At 39.5% G+C, this 26,518-nt stretch overlaps 1 protein-coding gene across 3 annotated transcripts in view; it reads right to left on the reverse strand.

Annotated features, from left to right (window-relative positions):
* Positions 1–6,643: 6,643 nt before the first annotated feature.
* SNCA (synuclein alpha) overlaps positions 6,644–26,518 on the reverse strand; it is a 62,279-nt gene continuing 42,404 nt past the window's right edge. For all 3 annotated transcript variants that reach the window (XM_027892172.1, XM_027892169.1, XM_027892170.1), the window contains 2 exons: positions 8,276–8,365; positions 6,644–7,274 (listed from right to left, as the gene is read on the reverse strand). In XM_027892172.1, coding sequence (XP_027747973.1) covers positions 7,242–7,274; positions 8,276–8,365 — 123 coding nt within the window. In that variant the 3' untranslated portion in view covers positions 6,644–7,241. The remainder of the gene's footprint in view (positions 7,275–8,275; positions 8,366–26,518) is intronic.

Raw genomic sequence — 26,518 nt, forward strand, 5'->3', positions numbered from 1 at the left:
AGTAGCCCACAGTGGTTGGGAGCTGAACTCCTCTCCCACATCACCCATACCATTCTCTTGTGGATTTTCCAAAGGGTCTCCAGGGGCAACATGCTTCACTCCATTTAACCGACCTCCAGCTTAACAGTATTATCCTCATACTCCACTCTAGTTTCAGTAATATTTGAGGTCCTGTTTTACAAGGGACTGAGCAGTCATGGAACAGACAATGACCTTTTCTCCAGCAACCTTGTAACATTTAACACAAGACAAAGTGATTAAAGAGAGAAAACAGATGGGTGATTTATCAACATGTTAAATGCTGTTTCTCCCTGAAGTGCACTCCTTTCACCACCAATTTTCGTCTTTCAGACCTACCTGCCCTCCTGAGGGAGGGAGCACTTTTTCTCTCATTACTAGGCTGATTTGCATTAGCCAGCCCAGAGCTGTCTTGCCATAGAGCTGCTTCGGGGCAGAGCTGCTCTGCTAACACTCATCTATTCATCTGTATAGTCAAGCTCAGGATAATTCCCTTTATTTAAGCACCACAGCTTATCTCCTTATGAGAGGGAGACAGACTACCCCTGATTTAACGTGATTGTTTACATGATGGTCTAAAGTTGACATGAAGAGCTTGTTTGTGGTCACGTAGGAGCCAGTGTTCCACTGGCAGTTGGGTTCAGAAAAGCCACACTGTTCTTAGGAGTGGAAGGTTTGCCAAGAAATCCATTGTGTAACTAGGAAATGCCAGGGTTTCTGGGTAGAGTGCTTTTATTATCATGCTAAGTGGAACTGGCACTGCGACAAGCGCTTCAGCCCCTAAAAGAGCATAAACACAACATGGGTGAGAAAAAAAAGCGATTCTCGACTGATGGAGCTGTATCATCAGGAACACCTAGTCCAGAACTGTAGTAGCAACACTGCATCTTTATTATAAAATGTATTTCTCTGTAAGGGTCCAAATAATGTCAGTAGTACCTACTGCACTGTTGGTAAGATAAACCACATAAGAATTTGTAGAGTTTTATGGGGTTACACCTGCAAAACTCTGCTACTGCAGATTTGGCCAGTTAGTTGTAAGGCTTGAATGTGGCAGCTTTCAAATATGTTACTGAGTATTTACATTAAGTGCTTTAAAAATGGATTCCTTGAATTTAGGATAATCCTCCTCACCTCCATAATGACAATGCCCATGTATTCTGAACAATTAAAGCAGGAAAAACTCACCTATCTGAAATGTGTCAGTACAGGAGAGTTGTCACTTTAGTGCATTTCAACTGCCTTTGTACTTGTACAGACTACAACAGACTGAAATTATCATTGTGTTTGAATTTGTTAAGCTTTCATAAAACTGAGAGGGAAAATTGAAGGCTTTCAGAAGTCCATTTATTTCACACCTAAGAACATCCAATTATTCAAATGAATTATATCACTCTCTTGCTGCAAAGCTGGGCCAAATCTGGAAACCTAATTTCAGAATGAGGGGGCTGAATAAATAAGATGAATTTTGTTTCAAGTGTTCTGTGGGAGAAGCCACAACCTTTGCCAAGGAAAGTTGCCACTTAGTGGTTTGAGATCACAGATTTAATTTCTTTTTGGCCTTATTATGTATCATTTGTAAATTACTGCCCTTTACATTTTCACCATTAATATGTTTTCCTCCTTCACTCAACAGCATTGTTATGTCTTTTTGCTAAGGCTGCTCCTTTTGAGATTTTTTGGGGGTTGGGAAGTAGACGATACAACCAATTCAGCAGGATGCTGTCTTACCAAGTGCTAACATTAGATGACCATCTTTGTTATTTTTGCAAGGCTTCACGGAATTGTGCAACTGAAATTCATATAAATAAAACACCTGAACAAACAACAGAGGATACAGTCCCAAGGGCATTGTGCAGTGCCCTCTTCTATGCAGGAGACTGATAAAATCAGCATACTTCTTTTTTTATTCAATAATCTAGTACACTCCTTGGTCAATTGCTTTTATTTTCTTGGTATAGAGGACTTCAGGTGGCAGAAAAATAGAAAGAGGAATTCAACATAAAAAACCCATTCTCCTCAAACAGCACAGGAATTCTGTCTCATGGAGAGCCCTTGAATTTACCCAGCTCCTCGAGGTGCCAGTCCTTGGCAGAACTGTAAAGCCATGGGCTATTTCCTATCATTAGCCTCTGACACCAGAAGCAGTGCCCAGGGGAGGGAGGCAGGATGAATGCCAGCCAATTCTCAGCGTGGCTCTCATGTCTGTTTTGCTCCTCCAAACCTCTTCCTCTGCCCTCCCTGAACAGGCACTGTGCCTCTCCACTTCAGGGGCAATGCCTCTGCCTTGGATCCAGTGATGGAGCCACCAAGAAGGAGACAAGATGTCTTCCTCTTTTTATAGGGAAGATCAAAGACTAAGAACCCCAGCTCTCCAGGCATGCTTGCAGCTTTATCACAACATACTAGACAAAACGGCTGGAGTAAAATTTTGCAATGAAATGGACACTTGTGGTGAGTAAAAAGAAAAAGGAAAGAAGTTGAGGTATTCCAGCAGTTGCCTTTTCCTAAAAACATTCTCCTTGTTAAATCTCAAGTTAATCATCAGATAACTTAACAATCATAGGTGCTTTGGCCTTCTGTAAAGAGTTCTCCTACGCTGAAAAAAGCATACTTGTAATCTCAGACATTTCTGCCTTTCCCACAGAAATATGGCTCATAGATGTATCAGTTGCTGATAGACTTTGACCTATTCAGAGACGTGAATATTAATGGGAAATGCCAAAAAACCACTTTTATGCATCCACTGGAGGAAGCATTTGTGAAAGCACTGATTCCAACATGGAAGAAATCTCATCTGACCTACTTTCCTACTCAGTTTGTTACCTCCTGGCTGTCTCATCTGAGGCTCCACCTGCTGCTTCTCCATCTGCCAGTCTTTTTTGTATCAGAGGAACCTTCTGAGTTACACGTTAAATGTCAGGCAGGCTGAAGAAAAGTTATTTATGTCTGCATTTAAACAGATTATATTTTCCATTAAAAATGCATCACAGAGACAACTAAAGGCTAAGATCTGCTTTGCTTTTGGTTACCTTAACTCAAGGGCAGGTCTGCTTATGTGAAAAGTGATGCTATTATTTCAGACTTTTGTATATCCAAGCAGAACAATGATACCCTGTGAAGCCCATTATTAGAGTCTTTTCCAGTAACGTTAAAAGCCTCAAGCTAGGGGCCAAAAAGTATCAGATAATTTAGGTAAAGTCACTGGAACTCAAAACCAGTATCAGGGAACCATGTCTTCTCCCACTTACCTCCTAAGTCATTTCAGAGCAGAACACAAAGAGTTACTTTGCATTAATATGTGAATAAATATCTATTACCTGAAGGAGTTAATTCCCTCTAAGGTTGCAATACCTATGGGTAACTACTCCATTCAAACCCAACATTTGAGGTATGGTATTCTGCCAGTTTGTAAGACCACAGCTATGCTGAAAAAGTCTGGTGAAGACTTATCTGTGGGATTATTGCGGTATATTTGTTTTTCTGCTACTTTTGCTACTCTTAGATATTCTGTAAATGAACCTTGATCACCTGATCTCTGCTTAGTTCTATGCAGACTTAAGAGAGGCACTGGGAATCATCTAAATCCATGTAAGTAAACAAAAAACTTCTATTTTCATCGAGTTAGGGCTCAGAGCCCTGGTATGTACCCTCATCGCATGCCACCTGACTGATGAAAAAAAGTACTGTACAGCCAGTGTCTTAGCAAACTCTACAATCCAGGGTTTCAGCAGTTATTTTCTCCCCAAAAAGCATACAGAAAAGAACTGGAAACTCATCACATCAGTACAGACTGCCACAGGGAATTTTTATGAGAAGATCTAATGTATACTGGAGCTATAGTTGTCCTAAAACACCCATCTGAATTTCAGGAACAAGTGGAGGCAGCCATTCCTTACCTGTCTTCTGTTGTGCTCCTGGAATAATTTCAGCCATTAAATGGAAAGTCCTGAATCTTCCAGTCTCACAGCTCTTGGAGGCAGGGGTCTCTACTCTGAGTCTGCTGCAGCTGATGGATTCACTGTCCAAGTCTGATTCTTCCATATGAAAATCCCTTAGCCTGGGCCACCCAAGCTATGAAAGCCAGGATGAATAAAATCTGTGCTTCCTGAAGAGGTGCAGTCATGTTACTTTTCTTTGAGTTTATGACATTGCAATTTACCTTAACTTGCCTACAGCTGTCTTGAGGGAATGAAGGAAAGTCTTGGCAGGGAAACAAAATTACTTGAAAGTCATTATATGAAAGGCATGTAACACAAGTATTAACAGTATGATTTACAGTAATAAAAATATTATTACAAGGTGTTTAATTAGGAACCATTATAAGACCAATTAAAGTTGTCAAACTAGAAAAAAAAAGCAACATGTGTTTTTCCCCTGGAGGACTAGGATATGGTGAGGCTCATTATTAGGTCTTAATATAAGAATAGAAGATTGCTTTTGAGTTAAAATACAAGCTCTTAAGAAAAAAAGAGCTCCGAGTTATATTCCTCTCTAGTAGACATTGTTTAAACAAATTTTATAATTTTCTAATTCCTAGATTAGACACTCAAAAAAATCTGAATGCAGCAGTATCTATTTAGTTCAGCTTTAGCAGCCAACACAGTTCCGACATTTGCAATCCACATGCCAGTATTCACCCGAAAAAGTAAGATAAAGTCACTGCAGAAAATGAGACAAAATGGCACTTAGTTTACCTGGAAAGGATGGTCTGACAGCCCTTACAGGAATTTAATTAAAATTCAGCATGTTACCAGAGCAGTGCATCACACTGTGCTGCCATAGTAACCAGGGGTCCCATGGACTTTTGGGGCCATCTGAGGGCATGTTTGCAAGAGGCACAAGAACTAAACTGATCACTTACGGTATGTTTTAAATGACCTAAAAACTCCGAATGATCTGATATTAACCAAGGAAAGGAATTAATTAACTCTTACATGTTCAGGCAATGGACCGGTCTCAGGAGCAGATTTCTTATTGTTCTTTATGACATACTGCTCCCCAGAGCTGATTTAAGAAGTGCATGACTTATTTGCAACATGCGAGCAACCGGTTTAATTTGACTCTCTTAACAGAGAAATAGAGCAATTAAGACCTGTAGGGCTGTGGAAGAGAAGACAAACAACAGAAATACATATTCTACTTAGGTTGCTATTTCCAGCGCTGTTTTCTGAAGTATCAAGCATGAGACTGGTCTCAGTTGTTGCTTTTGGTGGATGAGTCTGCTGCTGTGCTGGGGAAAAAAAAATCACACTACAGCACTGGGCTTTTCTTCCCAAATCCTTCTCCTAGAACAGAAAGATCCTAAACCAACATTAATAATTATAAAAGCAGTATCTTACACTGTGTCGTGTCCTGATTTCCCAGGGATACAATCAATAGATTTGTCACTGAGGCACTGATTTTTAACAGTAGAGATATCCAAGTCAAGAAATTCTTTTGACACACCACCTCTGAAGGAGACTGCAAACTGTTAGCAGAATGTTGCAGGCTACCATAAAAGATTTTTGCAAAAGAGCACAGGACTTTAGGCTCCATTAAGCAACTAAACTATTGATGAAAATGCCTGCAAGTTTGAAATGATCAAGGGGAATTTAATTGCTTTGAAAAAGATACAGCAATTCTTCTGAAATAAATGAAATTCCTTAGAAATACGGGGTTAGGTCTGGGGGGTGACATGGGAAATTGAAGCACTGGTTTTCTAAGCATCATGAAAGCAGCATGTCCATGTGATTTTACCTCACGGTATTAGACCATCAACTCTCACTGAATACAGCTGGGATGGGTTCATACTAGGAAAGATGTATTCCACATTGGGCATGCTAATACCAGGAAGGCTGCAGAAAGCCAGAAAGGAACTCAAATCAAGAACAAGTTGGATAGTTCAGCCTCCAGGCCTTTTGTCCTCTTTTTTGTGCATAGCAGTGCATTATGTGGTTGTGCCTAAGATTCCCTATCTACAAAACCAGACAATGATACCTACCTGTTAACCATAACACAGAAAAGACTAGCTGTAAGGGAAGTTCAAAATCCTACTCAAGAGTAGTGAACCTTAAATACAAAACTACTTCAAGTTAGAGACAACATTAGATCCAAAGTAACAAATAATAAAACATGATAAAAGTAAAAACGTCTCACATTTAAATCTTTTTATTATATGGAAAAATACCCAGGCAACATAATAACTGAAAATTAATCTGTCTAAAAACAGACAAGAGACTGTACTTTTCCTGGAACTTTATTCAAGATAAATTCACTGCAACTAATCCATCACTGTATACCCCAGCACTTCAACAACCTCAAAACAGTAATTCTTCAAAGGCCTCATGATTTCCTGATAATCTGCTGCAGCCCATTATTAATGGCTTTGTTCACTTTCAATTTGTCCTTACAACAGGAAGTTTATTAGCCCTACAAATGAATCTATTTGGTCAACAATTTACTCAGCTGAGGTAGCATCCCTGATGCCCTCATTCTTCACCATGTTTTTTGTACAGACTGGGCTGCCATTTGCTGGTTTTGTTCCTCCAGTTCCTTCACAAGAAGCAACACAGTCTGAATGCTTTAACAGGGCCTTTTGGAAGGGAAAAGTGGTGTTAGGAATCATCACTACTACAGAAATTATTTTTTAATGGGTTATGTTTTATTTGCTTCAGTTGAACACCATTATTTACAGACACAAGTTAATAAAACACATCACCAAACAATAAAATTTCAACAGTTAATATTTATAGGTGCATAGTTCATGCTCAATTACTTTTTTTTTTATATGTATAATACATACACGTATATATAAAGCTCTCACAATAAGTCATCTCTGCACAGAAAGAATAGTCATAGGAAACAAATAAAAACTGTATCATAAACAATATCAAATTACTGACAGGCTATCAACAAAACATGTACAGAATTAGAAATAAGCATTAGACACCTAGGTGTTTTTACTTAATATTTTCTTTTTTTAACTTTTAAACTTGAAGCCACAATATCCACAGCACAACAATGACCCTGCCAACCGGTTTCATTTCAGCAGGAGGGAAATGCTGAAACAAGGTGGATGCGGTCACAGATACTCCAATCATTGCTGATGGAAGACTTCAAAATACACTGTAAAAACTGTAAAAAAATTTTACGACTGGGCACATTGGAACTCAGCACTTGTACAGGATGGGACGTCTTTAGTAGTTAGTAGATTTCAGGTGATAAAAGGAAGGAAAGGACTCTCATGCTTCAGGTTCATAGTCTTGATACTCTTCCTAATGAGGAGAGCAGAAATCAGCACTACTAGTATTTTAGATAAACACATCTTACTTTCACTGTTTATTCTAGTCCTGGAGGATTCAATGCCAAATTATTATTGATTTTCATTTGATCAGGATCTTGACATTTATTTGTATATTGTCACATTTTCGAGATCCTCTACCTTACAAGATATGGTACTTAGAGAACTAATTCTCACTTCTACAGTGACTAACACATAATTCAGCTGATGTTGCCAGGAACTCATGAGGCCACCCATGAAAATTCACTTGGAGAGGGAGGAGGACAACCTCTGGGCTGAATGGCACACCAGGTGCTGCAGATCCTCATATGAGTCGCTCAGTCATTTAAGGGAGTGTTTCACTACAGACACATGAGCAGCATCAAAATTTCACTGATATTCAAGATGTTATGCTCAAATGTGCCTTTAAGTGTTTTACTGGATCATGGCCTAAATTTTTTATACCTCTCATTTTCAGTCTAATTATCTGCGCTACTGTAAAACTGCTACTCCAACTACTCATGCATCATGCCAGATATTGTAGTAATATTTTAGATAGCTGGTTCATAAAAACCAACAAAATAATTTACTCCCATAATTGCATTCACTTAACATCGTGTTTTACAAAGCATGATGGACTGGTAAGTGGCCAAGCTATTAAAACAATCTATCAAGATGCAGTTTGTCCTGCATTCCCTATTAAACATAACAAAAAAGATACAAGTTTACTGCGGATTACTCAGAAACCTAGGACCGAGAGTTTTGAAACACACAGAGTATTTTCCCATTTAACTCCCTTACTAACAAAAATAGCAATTAATTTTCTGATTCCCAGCACTACACCTCTGGCAGATTTTGGCCAAAGAACCCCATTTTTGCTGTGCTCTTGCAGCTCACAGCATCAGTGCGTGCCGGGCTCATGTAACTCGCGCATGCAGCCTCCTCCCGTGCCCTTCTCTTAACGTGCACTTACTGCAAATACCACAACAGATTTACCTCTGGAGGCATTTCGTAAGCCTCGTTCTCAGGATCCACAGGAACATCTGAATTATTCACCATTCCCTCCTGCAGGAAACCTTCTTCATTCTACATTTAAAATAGGGAAAGAAAAGTGACAGTAACTGCTTGCTTCCCCATTAATGTCAAAGCGTGTCTTTCCTCCCCGTCAGATTTCTTGGCCTGTCCTTTGGTTGTGGGTTTGCCAGGGGCTGTGAAGAGCTAGAGGACATTAGTTCCAGAGAGATCTTCTCCATGTTCCACAGGGGTACCTGTGGGAATGACTACTATTATCTCTTTGAATAGCTGAGATTCCACTTCTCTCTTGCCATGGACAGACCATGAAGTCAATCCTAACAAAAGAACAGTACCACCATCAACTTGATGAATATCTTTGGAAAATATTTCAATCCCACAGAAAATGCTTTGGTCAAGACAGGAACCAAACCAAAACATGATACAAGTTCTTTTGTGCCTTAAGAAACTGATCTGGGAAACAAAGTCCTACGCAAACTGTTTAAGCATCACATTAAGTTATCACATTAATTCCTGTTTAACTGCTTGGGGAAATATAGTCACAGATATGCAAAAGTGCCTGTAAAAGCAGGCCAAAGTTGGATAGTACCAAGACACACAAATGAAATTGTAACTCAATTATCTAATTTTTAATATTAAGACACATCCTTATCCTCATAAATCTTTATTTTAACGTTTTAGCTTTTTCAAAATGCATTGCAAAGTGGTCAAAAAACTACTGTTGTGGCCAAACTATTATGACCTAGATTACTGCATGTTGGTTTTTTCCTTCACTTTTAGAACCCAATTGTACCGGGAAATGCTTTTTTCCTTGAATGGGTTATAGCTTTACATTCTTTCTTACATTAACCAGCATGTTATTCTATGCACTATTACTATATGATACATTGTATAATATAATACCTGTCACTCAGCTTCTTTCATTTTTTTCTTTACTACAGAAGCACTTCTATTTTATAAAGCAATTTTAATAAGAGCCTCTTGGAATTAATGGGATTGCAATGGTGTAAGAAATAACCTGCTGAGTAAGATTACTAAAGTAAAATTATTATTGTCCTAGAACTATAGATACTATTTACCATCTGAAACAAACAGAAAGGAAAAAAAAACACATTTAGGTTGGGCCAATCCCCATTGTAGCTGTTACTACAGAAGTTCACAGAGAAGAAACACAAGTTCTGGCAGAGCAAAAACTGCTGGAGTTCACCCTGAACTGTAAGAATATTGATACGAAAACAGTATCTCAGTGGAACTATTGTGATCATGCTGATTTATAACAGCTGCCAGTCTAGACAGAAATGCACTAAAACACAATTACAGACATTCAGGAAGAAATTCACTTTAAAAAACCACCTGCAGGCTGGTAGCGTAGACAGAAATACAAAATTAAGTAAGTCACAAACCAGACTAATGAGGTAATTCTTCAAAGTCTACAGCTTAAAGGATAATGGTGCTCAATTAAATTTAGGATACTGACAAAATGAGGGTAAGAGAAGCTAAACCTGAAACTCAACTCTGCACGTTTAACACAAAATACAGTATAATATCCAAGTTCACCATTTGCCACGTATTGGCTCCCTCTGTGGTTTAACCAGGTGATCATAGTCATAATGCTCTGTTCCTCACTTCCCCCACCTCCCCAGACTGGGACCTTATCTGCCAGATCCTAATCCTGTTCTTCCTTGCATCAGTCACCTTTTCTGATGCATATGTGGGCACACGTAATTTTTACCCTCATCATCAAAGCCTATGATGTGCAGAATTTATTTCCACAACATGGATTCTTCTCTCTAGCTCTTATCTCAGACTTTTGAAGGCCCAATATGAAGATATCTGGTCCCATTGCTTCTCCGTGGGGCCAGGTAAGTTTTTTCCTTTAGAGGTAAATAGTACAGTCCACATGGAGTCAATACCTAACTATTCTGCCAAGAACCCTCCATGGGTGTGCCTGCTCTGAGTCAACATCCTGCACTGCTCCATGGCACAGACAAATTCCAAAAAACCAAGGGACACCAATAAATGGGATTGTAAATACTTTTATTTAGGTATCTAATAGGTACCTGTGTCTCCCAGAACTGCCAATAATTTGGGGTTTTCAAAAAGTTATTGAAGGTAATTTTTCTAATAAATGGTAATTTTTGAAGGTGAAAATGAAAGGTAATTTTTCAAGTATGAAATTATGAGAAAAAATAGGCCCAGTTACAGTTCTGCCTCAGCTTATCAAAACACTTGAGCTCTGCAGATGACCTGATCTTCAGTTTTTATTTACCCTAGTTTCTAAACCAATTTTTTAGGGTATTTATGCCTATTTACTCCTATAAGAAGTAGCATCAATCCCTACCAGCTGTGACTGAAAATAGCTAAATAGTGTGTGTGACGCAAATTTTAAAGCTGTTACCATGCACTTGATCTAACACATCAGTTCTAAGGACCAGTCTCCTGCTCTCCTGTTTAACCCAAAATATAATATAATTTCTGCTTCTCCCAATCATTAAGGAACAGCTTCAGCTAACAATCAAGTAAAGCTGTGCACAAGAACAGTTGGGGTTGCACAAGAAAGCAAGTATGCAGCTTAATGTTATCTGTATCAGGAAAACAGATGGCAAGTGAAACTGCCAGGACCATCAGTAACGACAAAGAAAAAGACTCGCCAGCCGAATTTCAAGTAAGAGCTTCAAAGTTCGTATGCTGTTCGTTAGGAACCTCTGCCATGGATCTGGACTGTCCATCAGCATTACAAAGACACAATGCCTAAAATACTGAATTTATCATCTTCCCAAGTTCCTTCAGCAAGTTCAGGACGGAGATTCCTCTATAGCTTCAAATAAAACAATCAGCAGCACTAGAAAAATACAACATCAATCACACCACCATTATTTTTTCAAATGAAGCAAATCATAAGCCATACCAAACCACCATGGGAACTCTTTGCCTGGGATAGGTTTATCACCTTTGTCCAGCTGCAAATAGTAACATAACCACCACTTTCCATATTGATGTCACTGCACTTCAGATGAGGATGACATTACTCAAGGTCACATCTGTTACATTTAAATGGTAGAGCACAGGTGACCGCATAATTTTTAATGGTGGTGCTCTCCATTTTTGATGTCAAAATATCACAAAAGCAAACAACCACACACAGTAACAGAGAACCATCTAAGGATGGTTACCTTATATCGTAATTTACCTCCTTTAAAACAAAGAAATGCAATCTTACGTTCTCCTGATCAATAATTTCATATCCTAATTCAGTTATGGAAGAGAAAAAGCACCCAAAAGACCAATTCTTGTCTTAGTATGAAAGACACATTTTTCTCTTGAAGATGCAACCTCTCTTATACTACACAGAAAGGTATTTCCAGAGGGAAAGGTTTCTATTAAATGATCTGAAAAGCTCAACTAAAGATTCTCAGAGATGAAGGTGATGTTATGGCTCCAAAATGTTGACTCCTCCTCCTTTACTATGGGAATGAATCCTGCTAAGCTCTGTGCACAACTGTGTGAAATGACCCACTTTCGCAATAAAATAGAAATCAAACTAATGAGAAAGTCCTCCTGAAGACCCAGTCCTGTTAAAATACAGAGTATTTGGCAAAACTTCAGGACTATTCCTTTCACAAGCAAAATGTCACCAGATGGGTTCCTCTTATTTCAGTGTTTTTGGTTAAAATCGCACCTCATTCTTTCCCTTCACTCTCTTTCCCACTTCATAACACTCTTGGTGGAAGGAGAGAGACTGTTTGGGATCCTCCACACATGGAAGACAGACCAAATGGTCTGCCCATGCTACTGCTCCTATGTTAGCACCATGCAGTGATGGCACTTTCAGGAGTGTGCCTTCTGTCCTTTCAGAGATGTGTGCTGGAATGCCAAGTTATTGCCACCAGAAAGAAAATTTATCTCAAGTCACAGACAAAAGCAACTTCAAAAGGAAGCATTTTAATTGTAAGTTAGCAGCTGATCTAAGCATTATCATCTGCTATCTCCCTGGATAGTAACATGTGTTTTCCTTCCATTATGAACACCAAAGGAGTCTAAGAGTGCATGTTCTCATGATTACTAAAGACTTAATTCCTTCTGGAGTGGCTCCACATTCTGAGATAAAGAAACCAGCCTACCAAATTGTCAGCTCTTAAAACATTTATCCTGGCAAGAGGTGATCACCCTGGAAGCCACTAATCACAGAGGTCAGAAGACAACTCCAGAAATTGTCTAGTCCACCTTGAGCAAGTTGCTCAGGGTGTACAGATTTTGACCATTCCCACAAATGGAGACTCCACAAGATTGCTGGATAACCTCATCCAGAGAAGAACCTTTATCTTACATTTAAATGGAGTTTCCTGCATTTCAATCAGTGCCCGCTGTTTCCTGACATAACACTGGGCAATGCTGAAGAGTCTGGTTCAATCTCCTTTAACACGAGCCCCACCACGTATTTATACTCATTGATAAGCTCCCCCCATAAACTTTGGGATTCACATTGTTCAACAGTTGCTGATTTTCTGTCTGCTCTTAAGACCTCTGTGAAATTTTCCATGCAGGTATTGTGGAAGGACCTTTTCTCTAACAGAAAGCCCTACTGCCCACATTCAATTATATACATAAAAACAAGGTGAAGCTTGTCTCAAACACCTAAAAAGTTAATGCAACATGAAAAGGCATTGTTAGTCTCAACAAAATACATTATTATAAACTCAATGAGCACTGGTCACACTACATCACTTGCCAGTCTTATTACGTGTCTTATAATTACTGACTAACTGTGAACCAAGGTAAGAGGCACTATGGAAAAAGAAGTGAACAAGAATAGGAAAAAAAGCTGTTTTAAAAGGTAATTTTGGTACATCTCGCTTGTAAAGACCTTTAAAGTGCCTTTTGGAAAGTCTTTTAAGACTCCCAACAAAATGTTCCATGCAAATCCATTTTGTTGTTCATATACACGAGGTGACGGTACCTGCAGGAGCTCAAAATAAAAAAAACACTTATCCAAGAGCATTATTATCTTTCAAAATTATCATGCACTGATATATTAGAGTAATGGTGGGATTGCCTTATATTGTACTAGCAAGCTTTGTGCATATCACAGCCAGAACTGCCTGCGAGGTGGGATATGACGCCTGGTGAACAAAAAAACCCAGTGCTTTCCTGACTCAACAACTAAATGGAATTCCCATCAGGGAATTTGATATTTCCTGAGTTTGTCAACTGGTCCAAGTAGCTTGTTCAGAGAAGTCATCCTTGCTTCCTGCCTGTGTGGCAGCCATGGTCATGTACATCTTTGTGAGCCCAGATACTAAGTCTAGGCCAGGATCAGTGAATTATTGAATTTGCTGTTGTTACAGTCTGGATAACTGCACCAGTAATCTGTCTGTACCACCACATCATTATTTAGAGATGAACTGTTTATCCCTAAAGCTCTTGGTCTTGTGCCTGTTATCACATCCCAAACCTTTAATTCGGCAGGGTGGCCTCAAGCCCTTAGAACAGTAATATCCCTCAATATCCCTCCAGCCTGACATTGCATTTTGGTATTAGGAACTCTGTAAGAACATTTGTTAGGAGCTGTCAGTCATTACATGGTGGAAGTTAAAGAAAAATTTTGGGATTCCTTTTCTATGCTCTCAGTGCAGCTGTTATGGTTACTCTACAAATTCACCTCCTGCTACAAGCTGAACTGCAGTTGTGCCAATGGGCTTAAAATTCCCCCTTGAGAAGAAAATAATTTGTATTTCTCCTTCTCCACCAAACATACTCCACCAGGTCACTCAGAGGCTGGGTATTGGGCCAAAGTGAACAAATAATTGTCTTTATCATTTGGCAACTTATTTTTTACACGTATTTTGACCATAAAGCCCAATTTATCTGGATGGGAGAAAAACTCTTGAACAAACAATTCCAACAGGAGGCAGAACAAAGATATGCTAAAATGGCCTCAGTTCATTTACTTTCCTAGTCCTAAGATATTAAATTCACGGAGCTCACTGGTTGTAACTGAGTTGCCAGGTCAGCTTAGGATGCTTTAAAGCTCCTGCTCACTCACTGAAATAGTCAGTGCCTCCACGACTCAGCTGTGAATGACAAAGCATCATCATCAGTCTACTGGTTTTACTCTGGAGATATAGAGACATATTTGTGCACTAGCTAGAAATAAAGTAAATTGTTTTAATTATCCCTAAGCTGACCACCTAAGTGAAGGAAGTGATGAGAAAGCTCTGTGTGAAGGAAACTAGCTGGTCCAGCGCACAACTCATTTAGACTACCAATAATGAAATGAGACTATCGCCCTCCTTCTCCTTAAATGGAGAGCTGAAACGAAGAAGAGACATTTAATTAAACAAATAAACATCAGTGCAATAGCACAGTTCCAATGAAAGGATAACAGAGTTCCTGCAATGCTACAGGCTACATCTTAATTTGCATTTTCATGCCTTTCAGTTAGCAATGACAAAATTGAAAAGGAAAAAGACTGTGGCCTATAGGGAGAGGAGTTAATCTGAAGACTGAGTGTCCGTGGTTACAGGTCCATATTGGTGTTTATAAATGGCTGGAAATACTTTCTGTTTACAGTAATTTATGAACTGTTTCAAATTCCTTGGAAAATTTATTTCAGTACAACACAGATTGTGTATATTTTTTCTTCCCTCCCTTTAAAATTCCCCAGGTAGTATTGCTCATAAAGATGAGACTCAGTTCAGAGTAAAACAGGATTGTTTCTGCGAGGAATCAACTCTACTGAAACTCAGATTCATGTCTGCATTAACCAGGCTGATAAAATACCTAATTAGACTTACTGGTATGTTGCTATTTGCTGATAAATAGGGATTATATGGAGAAGCCACTCATTTTCCAGGCCAGACCAGAAGGTCATATGAGTTCTACAGTGATGGACATGTGCATTAATTACAGGTGACTTAAAATAAGAGATTGCCCCGGGGATGAGTCAATGTGACATCAGTAACGCATGTAAGTGCATCCAGAACACACAGTCCTCTCAGCTTCATCCTTTTTGGATTCCAAAATCTGTGGTGACATGGAAAACTCCATGGGTAGGGAAAGAAAAAACTAGGGCTTATCATTTGGAAAGACTGAAGTAATTTCTCATTGCAAAATAGTGGGAATGATACATGCTAACCGGACATCACATCAGAGGGATGTGGTCACAGATCTGCCTCTCCTGACATTCTCCTGTACAAGGTAATAACAATACTTTAGGGTAAGGGATCTGCTGGAACAACAGTTACTATCAATTTTGTGATTTACATTCTAGAAATTGAAGTTTCAGAGTGCAGTTTCACGGGAATCTTGAGTCAAGTAATACCACTAATTTCAATAAGAATTTGGAAGAAGGACCATGGCCTGCAATTAAGTGTTTGCTCAGTCTTATGCATTAGGAAGGAACAATAAACAGCCTGAGTTTATTTTTATTATTCTTACTACATAATTCAAAGGTACATTGACAAAACTGAGAAAATGACTGAAATAAATAACATGCACCTCAAAAGGAAAAGGTGTGACACTTAGGCTCACAAAATCAAAGATGAAGGGCAAATGGTGCACAGAAAAGAATTACAAAGCCAAAGAATAACATAAGCCAGAAATATTATGTTAGTGCAAAAAAGGCAAGCCATTCTCTCATGTATTAACAAGGCCTGTGAGGTAAGCCAGCCCAAGAGTGCCTTCTCCTGAATACAGAATTCAGCCTACACAACACACTTTGCTGGGGATTTTGGAAGATCCCAAAGGAGAACAGCAGGAATGATCACATCCTAGAACAGAAAGGAAAGATGAAGGAACATGTCAGACCCTATGTCTGTCAGCAGCATCCTGGGATTAGCTAAACCCATCTGTCCCCTTGCTGTAATGGAGGATTCTCCAATCTATATATGAATCCATCACCAGGAACAATCTCCAAGAATGATATCTGAGCTTTGTCTTCACTGACTAAAACTAAAATAATGACACATGACCTTGAGAGATCACATTAACTAGAAGAGTGGTACACATCAGCTTGGCAGCCAACATAGAAAAGAGCAACCTTGTTCAGATTTGGCACCATGGAGTCAATAAGGATGATTTTGAACGGTACGGTCCCAGTCAAAGTTGCAAAGTTATTTTAAAACAGTTTAAATATCATAATCACATTTCAACATTATATAAATTTTCAGTGCAGATAAACTCCAGAAGTTACTGTATAGACTCCATGAGTATATATTCTCTTTCCTAAAGGCAAAATTTAATGGATAAGTTTCCTCTAAAAAAATTCTCCAGTTATGCAGTTAATTATTATTATTATTAATTATTATTAATAATTCTGTATTATCCAGAATAGCAATCTCTAAACCATAGTTATTTCTACTACTCTTAGGAAAAGTCCCCTGCACAAAACTGCAGGACCAGCCATCCTCTAGCACAAGGAAAAGCATGAGTTCCCAGTCCATTACACATGGTCCCAGAGAGAGCACACATCTCAGTTCTGTACCCCACCTCGTGTAACCATATTCAAGAGGCAAGGAAGCAACTTCCCTCAGTCCCAAGGAGGTTTTTAAAGAAAGGGGAAGATCTCTCTACAGGTAGTGGAAAGAGGGCAGGTTTCTCTCCCTTTTGTTATTCCCTAGCGTATGAGAGGACAAGCTAATGCAATTAGCACTGGCTCATTTGCTTTTACTCTCCAGCACACTGAGTGGTGGGCTCACAGGTGATCTAGAGGTAGGACAGTCACCATCAAAAGCTGTAGCTGATTGACAGGACATTCTGTAAGTGAAGTGGTTACCCTCCAGTTATTATCAGTGAGCATTTCTCTAAAGTGTTCCTTCAACTCCAACCTATTACAGCGCTTTACCTGGCTGGGGAATTTTAAAATATATTTCTTCTAAGGAGTAAACAAGCACTTGCTCTAAAAAAACTACTTGCAACAATTATTTGAATTATAAGGGTTTCAGGAGTATTTCCTGCAACTCTGATCTATTCAGAAGCAGATGAAACACTACAAGACTAGAGAGTCAGCCTGTATTTCAAATTTATGTTCCTGAAGGGACACTCTTCATCTAGAAGCAAGTACACAACTATTCAGAGCTTTCACTTGAAACGGTAAAGATTTCTTCACAGTTCAGTGGCATGAAACACAAACATCACAAGCATCTCTTCAGCTTATTCTTCTCCCATAGAAGAAGAAATAGCCCTTTTTAACTAAGTGGAAAGAATTATTTAATAAATTTTACTTAGTAAGGTGTAATAGTCAAGGAGACTAGTACCTAAATATATAATACTTGAGTATCTGTGTTCTCTTTCCCTCCTCCCCCAGCACTGCTACTGTTTTCTTTGCTTTTCACTTCTGCCTTAGATGCAGGAAAGCAGCAGATTGAACTCTGCTATCGTCTACACTGCATGAGAGTGGAGTTCAATGCAACATAGCCTTTCCCAGGCCAAATTCTGCTCCTTCTGTGTCAATAAAAGCGTGGTGTACTTTACTTCCCACGAAGCCATTTTTATACTTAATACCTATATGTCTGAGAGCAGCCTGTTTTTGTGACCCTCTCGTCAGACATCTGCTGCTGTCCCAAAAGGGATCCATAAAAATCTTCACTACTACTTCATATGTAGAAAATCATAAGAGTGCAAGTTTGGATGGCCTTTGAGGAGTCAGCTAAGTCACACCTCTGTTTTAGACAGGTTCAGCTTCCTCCAAATCATTCTCAACAGATGTCTGGGAAAAGCCACATTAAAAGCCTCAAGTGACAAAAATTCCCAGCATACCCAGACAACCTATTTCTGCACTTATTTATTGTTACCATTAGCATCTCTCCTGGTGTCTAACCTTGATCTCTCTCACTACCACTTTGCAACAGTATTTCTAGTCCTGTTCCCACTGGACACGGTCTCCTTTCTCTCTGTAGCAAGGGTTTGATATTGGAAAAACCATTATCCTAACTCATTTCAGTCTTCTCTGGGGTAAGTCAGCTTATTCTGTCCACACAATATAGTTAGGAAAAACTTGGTGAGCATCCCTGTGTCTCTGGTGCTCATTTGTGACAACTGCATGCAGGGCAAGTCTTGCCAGAATTTGGATGTGTCTGCTCGGTGTTTGGAACAGAGTCAAGTAGGGCAGAGATGCTGCTCATCATGTTGCTGAAAGTGGAAAGGAGGGCAAGCCCCAGTGGTGCCTAAAGCCAGAAAACTACCTGAACCAGTGTGGGATGATGATGATCTCAGTCACAGAGGAATCTTCAAAGGGGAATTGTTACTGCACTGTTTTTACCAGAAGGAGCCTTCTATTAATAAACTTTGTTAAACCACTAGAAATTAAAATGCAGAGCTGCATTTAAAGGATCAAAGAAGCATCAAGCGTTAGTTATCAGAACTGTTAATATGACACTTTTCCTCTGGTCCTTTCTTATTATTAATCACATTAGCTCTGTGAACTTCCCCAGCTAAGCAGGGGCTGCCCTCTGCACCCAGGAATGCACTTAAGTCACAGTGAAGATATTACCATAAATTGTAACAATTCTCAGGAAGCAGTCAGTCCCACAAACACAGGGAACACAAGAAAAGGGAAAATATCACTTTTCACGCCTACTTTTATGATTTGAGAGAGGGGACTCTAATCATACTCAAGCCACTGCCCCATTTCTATTTAAGCATATCAGAGGAAAAAACAATGCATACACACCACAGAGGTAGCATACAAGAAAGGTAGTTGAGATAAAAGCATTCATTCTGTTCCCAACATCCAGAACAGCAGGTAAAACCACAGTTCTGTCAGCAAGTTTTGAGTGATACATAGTTTAGTAATTGCACTCATTGTATCCTATACTTCAAGGATAAATAGGAAAAACTACACTAAACCACTTTTCTTCAAATTCATGGCATAACAGTCAGCTACATAAAATACACAAAAGCTCAGATGAAGTTGAGGAAAAATAATTTCATGTATGTCATGCCAAAGAGAATGATTACCAACAAAGCTTATTCTCCAAGAGACAAGGATGTTTGATTAAAACAGAGGAGAACACATGTTCACTTACAGTTGGTACAGTTCTTTCTCCTACAAGCCACATTTGCAGATCCTGAAGATCGATACACTGCCCAAAGCAATAAAAAACTTTCTCCATCATAGTGAGAACCTAATAGCTGCTCTTTTGTATTTTCAGAACTGAGGATGATATAAGAATACTGACAGGATTAGTCGATGCTTCAGAAAAGGATGTATATTTATAATTCCCTGTAATTTGAAAACAACACAAAAACCTATCTGCTACCAGCTATAAAGGCGTTTCTCTACACATGATGACTGGTTAGCATTTAGATAAGAAGGAGAGACAGATCTTGAGAATCATCCATGCAGGTCTGAACACAACCCGCAACACTGCCATACCCAAATGCCCAAGTGTTTAGAAATGCTCAAGCAGTATCAGACAACACGTGCAAATGCCATTTTAGAAATTATACATTCAAGGAAATGCTTCTGTGGAACATGAAGCTAAAAGTAAATGTAGTTTGACATGAATAAACAAACTAAATGAAATTCAGCAGTATGCTGCATCATCATCTTTTAATCATGATTTCCAAATCATTTTGTTTTGGTTATCTGCTAAGTATTTGTGCATTCCCAGCATAGGGGTGTTTCAGCAGCTCTCATTAAAGTATGATAATTATTGTAGTTGTTTAGCATAAAGCCAGATAACGTGTTTACTATTTCATAAGAAGCATTGTTCAACAAGTAGATTCACGAGGAAACAGTGAAGTGCCAGTGAAAATGGTAGTGATTTCTGTTATACGTGTATCATTTCTGTAAGAGCAGGCAACAAACCAACTGGTCCCTATCCTCCAGTTTAGTTGCACATCTGTCAGGAATTACCCAAGAAATGCAGTGGCATCACATAATGCAACAATTGACTGCTCTAATGTTATTAATCTCTTTGCTATACCTGCAACATTACAAACAAATATATGCAAAGTGTGGACGCTTAGCAGGCTACAGTTACCTAAACAAAAGACACTTCAGCCAGGTTGTGCCTTGGACCATCTAGCATCCTCAAAAAGCTATTTACAGAAGAATAACTAGTACCTCAAGTATTCAGAAGCATTTTCCTGAATGTATTATTGCAGAAAAGGAGTTCAACACACTCTTTGCAGCGACGACAACAAATACCATATTGTGCGGCTGCGTGGTACTTAGTTGCCAGCTGGCCTTAAACCACAACATACATGTAAGCAATCTGATAAGAGAAGATTAAAATAACATTACTAACCAAAGCTTAAAACCTGATCTACTTCAACTTGAACTATTTTTAAATATTTAAATTCATCTAAACCCTGACTCAGCAAAAGACTTTCAAGCATACACTTTAGCAAGTAGTTAGCTGCACAGAAGTCAAAGCTTTTACATAGGTTTAACAGTACCGTAATACTGTAGCAAATCAAGAACAAACTTCAGAAATCCAAAGTGTTTCAAGTGCCAAAAACCCAAACTACTTAGTATGATAAGGTACAACATCTTGGAAATTTGATGCAAACTACTTTTATCCAGTGAGATAGACAGACTCAGCATGTATCCATCTGTAATTTCCCAAATTAAATCAGTGACAACTGAGCTCTTCTACTGTATCCTCACTGCAATAGGAGCATAAGATTCACATATAAAGAGATGGCATTCAAGCCCAATGTATTCCTAACATGTTTCAACAACGCTGTGGAAACCAAGATTTAAGGCAAAGCAAACTTAGGAGCCAATATTCCCCCAATGATTATTCACTGCAGAAACAGAACCCCTTCAGCACTAAAGTTATTTTTTTAATACTGCTGCTGACTACCCTGCACAAAAGAAAAATGCTCTAGTGACTTGTGTTGTGTGGGTGATGCTCCCATTTCCCAGCTGAGTTTGGTCCAACATTTATAGAAGGGGTAAAGTGTTCTGAATTGGCTTCTATCAGTAAAATGACTCAGTGATTGCTGCGCAAGTGGGAGGACTTCAAGCACTTGACATTGCTTCTCACATTCTTGCTGTCACAAATGCAAATGTTAGAGAATTTAAACTCGTTCTTATCTTGTCATTTTAAAATCCTAAAGGGACCTTTGATCATGCAGCAGCCTGTTAAATATTTAGCAGTCAGGAAGAAAGGAATTTTTTCTTCCAGGATTGTTTAACTGGTTTCAAATCTAGTACCACTTCCTTCATGTGAATACAACGTATGACCCTTTGCCCATCATTTTCTTGAGAGGAAAAAAAAAACTCAAATGAAACATCGATCTGCCTTCAAAACTAATAAAAAAAAGAAGACAGAAGCAATACAAAACCAGACAGAAGATAGGGCTGTGAATCCCACAAGTTACATAACCTGTACGCACAGAAAACGTACATTTTTGTTTCTATGAAATAAATTTTAATGACTGTATCCACCTTCAAAGCTAAGTGCCTCAAGAATAGCGGCTGGAGACGCACTCAACTCATTGAACGCAGCATTAACACCACCCTCTTCAAAGGTGTAGGACACTGGTCCCGAAGGCAGCAACACTCTAATGCACTTGAACCTGTTAATCCTACTGAAGCACGTGTGATTGTTTTATATCGTAATATTAATCACACTGTATGAGGGGATGTGTCTCTAACTTGTGAGACGAAATTAAGCACCTGGGAGCACTGAGATGTAACCAGGCCTGTTGCTCCGGCTCAGCTCTGTTAGCAACCTAAGCAGAGATGACTCTTCCAGTCTCCCACACAAACCCTTTCCCGTGCTTGTTAGCGTGTCTGTTTTATTAATGACTCATCTACATCGTAAAGCACCAGCTCAGACTTTTCATTAATCACTTTAAGAGCGCTGGCTTCTGCAGTTTGCTCTGAGTCCCTGCTCTATGAATAATTCAGGCTTCAGCATTTCAAACACAGGGAAGAAGTTTGTGCGTCAGGCCCTGCAGTTCAGCAAGGACTTTGTAACTTCACAGAAAACACCTGATGGTCAGAATCCTTTTTTTTCAGTGCAGGGTTGGGTATTTCCTGGATATTTGCTACAAACCAAAAATATTTCCTTCAAAATATGATTGTTAAATTGCGTGAGTGGTCGGCAGGTCACTGCTGGTGCATTCCCAGTGAGAGGTTTGCACAGGGAATTAGTCCTGTACCACAGCATCCCAGCCTACCTTTCCTGTAAAAAAACCATTCACTAGCTTGTTCAACAGTATGAAAAACCTAGAATAAATAATGAATGCAAACTGAATTATTCTTCAGGGGAAGAGAAAAATTTTCCTCAAAATATTCTGAGAAAGGTTCCCTATGTGTTATAAGAAAGCTACTGAGAAGAACTGCAGGTTGTGGAGAGGAGATACTGACTTTTGACGGACTGTTGGCAATTTCTTCTGCGTCCCAGACGACTAGATCAGATTCACAGCTCCTTCTTTGCATTCCTTTGAATTTTAGTTAACTGCTTCTTACTTATTTATGTACCAACTTTATTTTGTGCCATTTGAAAAATGACCTTTTTCATTAACACTAACTACAAAGTCAACATGGTCTTCTACTCTAGATTAAACAGGTTTTGCACAAATAGACACCAGGGTAGAGTGCACTGTTAGCAAAAACTAACACTGTATAAGTTATGTAAATTTATGTCCACCAGTCAGCCTGTCAGTTTGCTCTCTCATAAAATGCCCAAACACCTGTCAATCATTCAGACAGCGTAAGAGGCTTCATCACAGAGACTAACAGAATAACTGTCCCTTGTAACTTCTTACATCGACAAGTGTACCATTTGATACCAAGATTAGAGCGCAGTCACGGCAGATATCTATCAGAAACCTGACAGATATGTAAGTAATACATCAAGGCTGTACCACTCCTTGACATACCACTTTCTTAAAATATATAGTAGATACCACATACCGGTTATCTACAACCACATATTTCACAGATCAGAGCAGTTGTGTTGACTTTGAGCCCCATGACTGATCACTTATCTACTATGACAGATTGCTTACGATCAAGACTATTTGTATCTTTTGGGGCACTAATTCCCAGAGAGCTGGTTAACTTCAGCTGAAGAGGTATGCTTCATTCAAGCTGAAGGCACAGATCCTCATATATAAATCTCTCCACAAAGGAAGGGGAAAGCTTTTCTCCTGACTGTGGATGCCAGATTGAACCCACAAAAGCCTAGAATACCACTAAGGCTGGATGTATCAGGCTAAGTGGATAATTCCCTTGCACTCTTATCTTGGAAACGCCACACAATGTCCTTCCACAGGACAAGTGTCTATGGCTAACCCAAAGGAAGTGTTCATTCCTCCTCCTGCCTGCCTAAAAGAAATACCTCTCTGGCACAGATGTGGTTAAACACAGAAAACAACCTACTTTTAGATATGCTACATTTGAGCCATACATTTTGCTGTCAAACAACAGAGACCTGAGCTTACGGCATCAAGGGGCAGCCCACAGCTGACAACATTCCCAGCCCAGCTGAGCTCATGTCTCAGGTGGCTTTGCTTTTCTGCCTGAAATACATTTTGTTTCCCCTTCTGCATTGGATTTCATTTTTTTGGTTTTGCACTTTAGGATCAGCAGCCACGTGTTGCCGCATGAGTTGTCACAGCTCCTCTGGTCCTCAGTGAGGACCTCAATGTCCCCTTCCCCCTGTGTTTCTCACTTTGGGTAAGAGCAGTCCTCCAAGGCCAGTCAGCACTGACCTGTTGTAAGGAACAACACTACATGGGAAGATGCCATGGTCCAAGGGGCCATTTTTGGAAGTGATGAAGCTTCTTTGCTCTCCGTCCCCAAAGGACCACCTGCCTTGTTCCAAAGTCCTGCTTGTTGCTGGATGGCTGTCAGCAAAATTCCTCCAGCATGCTGGCCCAGTAGTTGAAGACCACCAAACTGCAGTCCTGACCAAACCTGTAACATCACTCAACGCTACAGCTTGGGGAATGTTAATGCTGCTGCTTTACCATGTCGATTCCACATTTTAACTGACCCAGAGACTTGAAATACCAGTAAACCATCCAGTTCAAGTGTCCTAGCACAGTAGGAGTGCTCATTAAAATACTAAAGGAGTTTTCTAGTTCAAATAAAAAAACTTTTTATTCCCTTCCACAATACATTGCTTTAGTCAGGGCAACCTGTTCAAAAGCCCATATTTAACCAACAGCAAATTAAAAGTTCTCTTTCTACATGGGAACTTAACAAAGTAAGCTGCTTGTTAAGGAAACTTCTCTGTTCAACCATACCATCCAACAGCTACTCTGGAAGTCACACTTGCACCACCTGAGCTGGGACTGAGGCCCCTTCACAGCTACACATCCCACAGTCACACAGTCACACCAGGTTTCCAACAGCAGACTCTCAGACATCCTGATCCTTAAAATAATTTAATCACAGTGCAGTAACTAAACAACAGCTCAAACTGTTGCCTCTGGGGAGGGTTCCCAACCCAAGGAACCCCTGGGCTTTTATACTAGCACAGTCTAAACACAGGGAAGTCTGAAGTCATCAGCTCCTGCTTTGATGAATGTTAGGTCACCCACAGTAAGTTTCCATTGGAAAGTTTTGCTGTATTAGTTGTACATATTGGGATTATGAAACCAGTCTGTCCGCACTGATGTGTCTATACCAGCACCAGCTCTTGTAATGCATTTCTTCCACCAGTACAGCACACACTGAAAAACTTCCTCAAATTTTTTGTTTGTTGTTTTTGGTTGGTTGGTTGGTTGGTGGGTTTTTTTGTTGTTGTTTTTGTTTTTGTTTTTGTTTTTTTTACTATAAAAGCTTTGTTGACATTTGGGATGAAATTCCTCAGAGACCTCTACCAATATGTGTCTGCCTTCTAAATATAATTTTTCCTCAGACATCTACCACAACTTTTCACAATATACACAGAATCTGTTCAAGGTTTCCATACAGTCGGTGACAGATTTAACTTTGTGTTTGCCAGGTTGAGGAGAGTATAGATGTGCCAGCACTTCTCCAACAACATTACTGTCCTTTCTCATTGCTTATTAGACTGGGTACCAGATGTGACCATAATACAGTCTCTACTTTGAAAACATTATGATTATTCGCACCTTTTTTGTGTGTTTGTGTGTGAGAGAGAAGGAAAAGGTTTTAAAATTCAGGTAATGTTCTTCAAAGGACTACATTAGAGAGGCAAAGATAAGCAAGGCACTCAAAAAATCATGAAATGCCATCTGCTCTCCTTTATCTTCTAATGTCTATCAGCATTGCCAGTGCTGCCAACATTAGTCACCCTCCTCATGATATTGGGTGTTTTTCTTAGGCTTCAGCTCCCGCAATCAAAAGTTAAACAATTACATTTTATTTAAAATAAATGTAAAAAAACACCCAATCCACCTGATGCCTGAGAAAACTACTACAAGCCAGCAGCTCATAAAAGCAAGTTAAACTATGTAGGCAGACTTGGACTGCTAAAATTTTGATGATATTAAGTATACTCCAAAGACTATTTTGCAAAGTAGCTCAGATTCCACAGGGGTACCAAAGGGATAACCCCACTTAAGATCCAGGGTAGCATACCGAACTTCTCAAAAATCTGGTTTTAACTATGACCACAGAATATCTGAAAAATTCTGTTGCAAGCTGCATTTTTACACAGGCACAGCTCTTGACAGACAAGCTAATTGAACTCTCTGCCTTTGGAAGCCAGCAATACTCACACACCAAGCCCCACATCGATTACAATCTCATCCTCTCCTCATCAGAGTGTCTAAGAGAACGAGTGCAATCTCTGACTCTCCTGCCAAATTTACACTATCACGATTACATGTTACTCAGCTGCTTCACATGGGTTTTATTTTTACGTAAAGTGAGAAAGGTTTTTGCTATTCTGAAACAGAAAGTACGTCATTGCCACTGCCTGCTGACACCAGGGTACAGCTCACGACAAGTGCTGTTGGCATTGGAGAGGTACCAGCACACCCTTGGCTGGCAGGTAGAGCAGGGCAGCCCAAGCAATGCTGCTCACAGGTGTTTTTCATCTAACTCAGCACAGCTGAGTTGAGACCTGAGGGATTTGGCTGCCTTTATTTGTAGCTGCCACCTTAGCATTGCATCCAGTATGCCCTGCTCTCTCCCCACTGCATCCCCTACATAGACGTCAACCAAAACCTCAGTCCCAGCCTCGGCCTTTAATAAGATCCAAAGTCTTTAACACCGTCATCCTGATTGTCTGTTTGAAGTGGAAATTAGGGGCTGGACTACGTAAAAGT

This window comes from Empidonax traillii, unplaced genomic scaffold (genome assembly GCF_003031625.1).
Source record: "Empidonax traillii isolate 1590-97213 ecotype Southwest subspecies unplaced genomic scaffold, ASM303162v1 scaffold340:size591717, whole genome shotgun sequence".
NCBI lineage: Eukaryota > Metazoa > Chordata > Aves > Passeriformes > Tyrannidae > Empidonax > Empidonax traillii.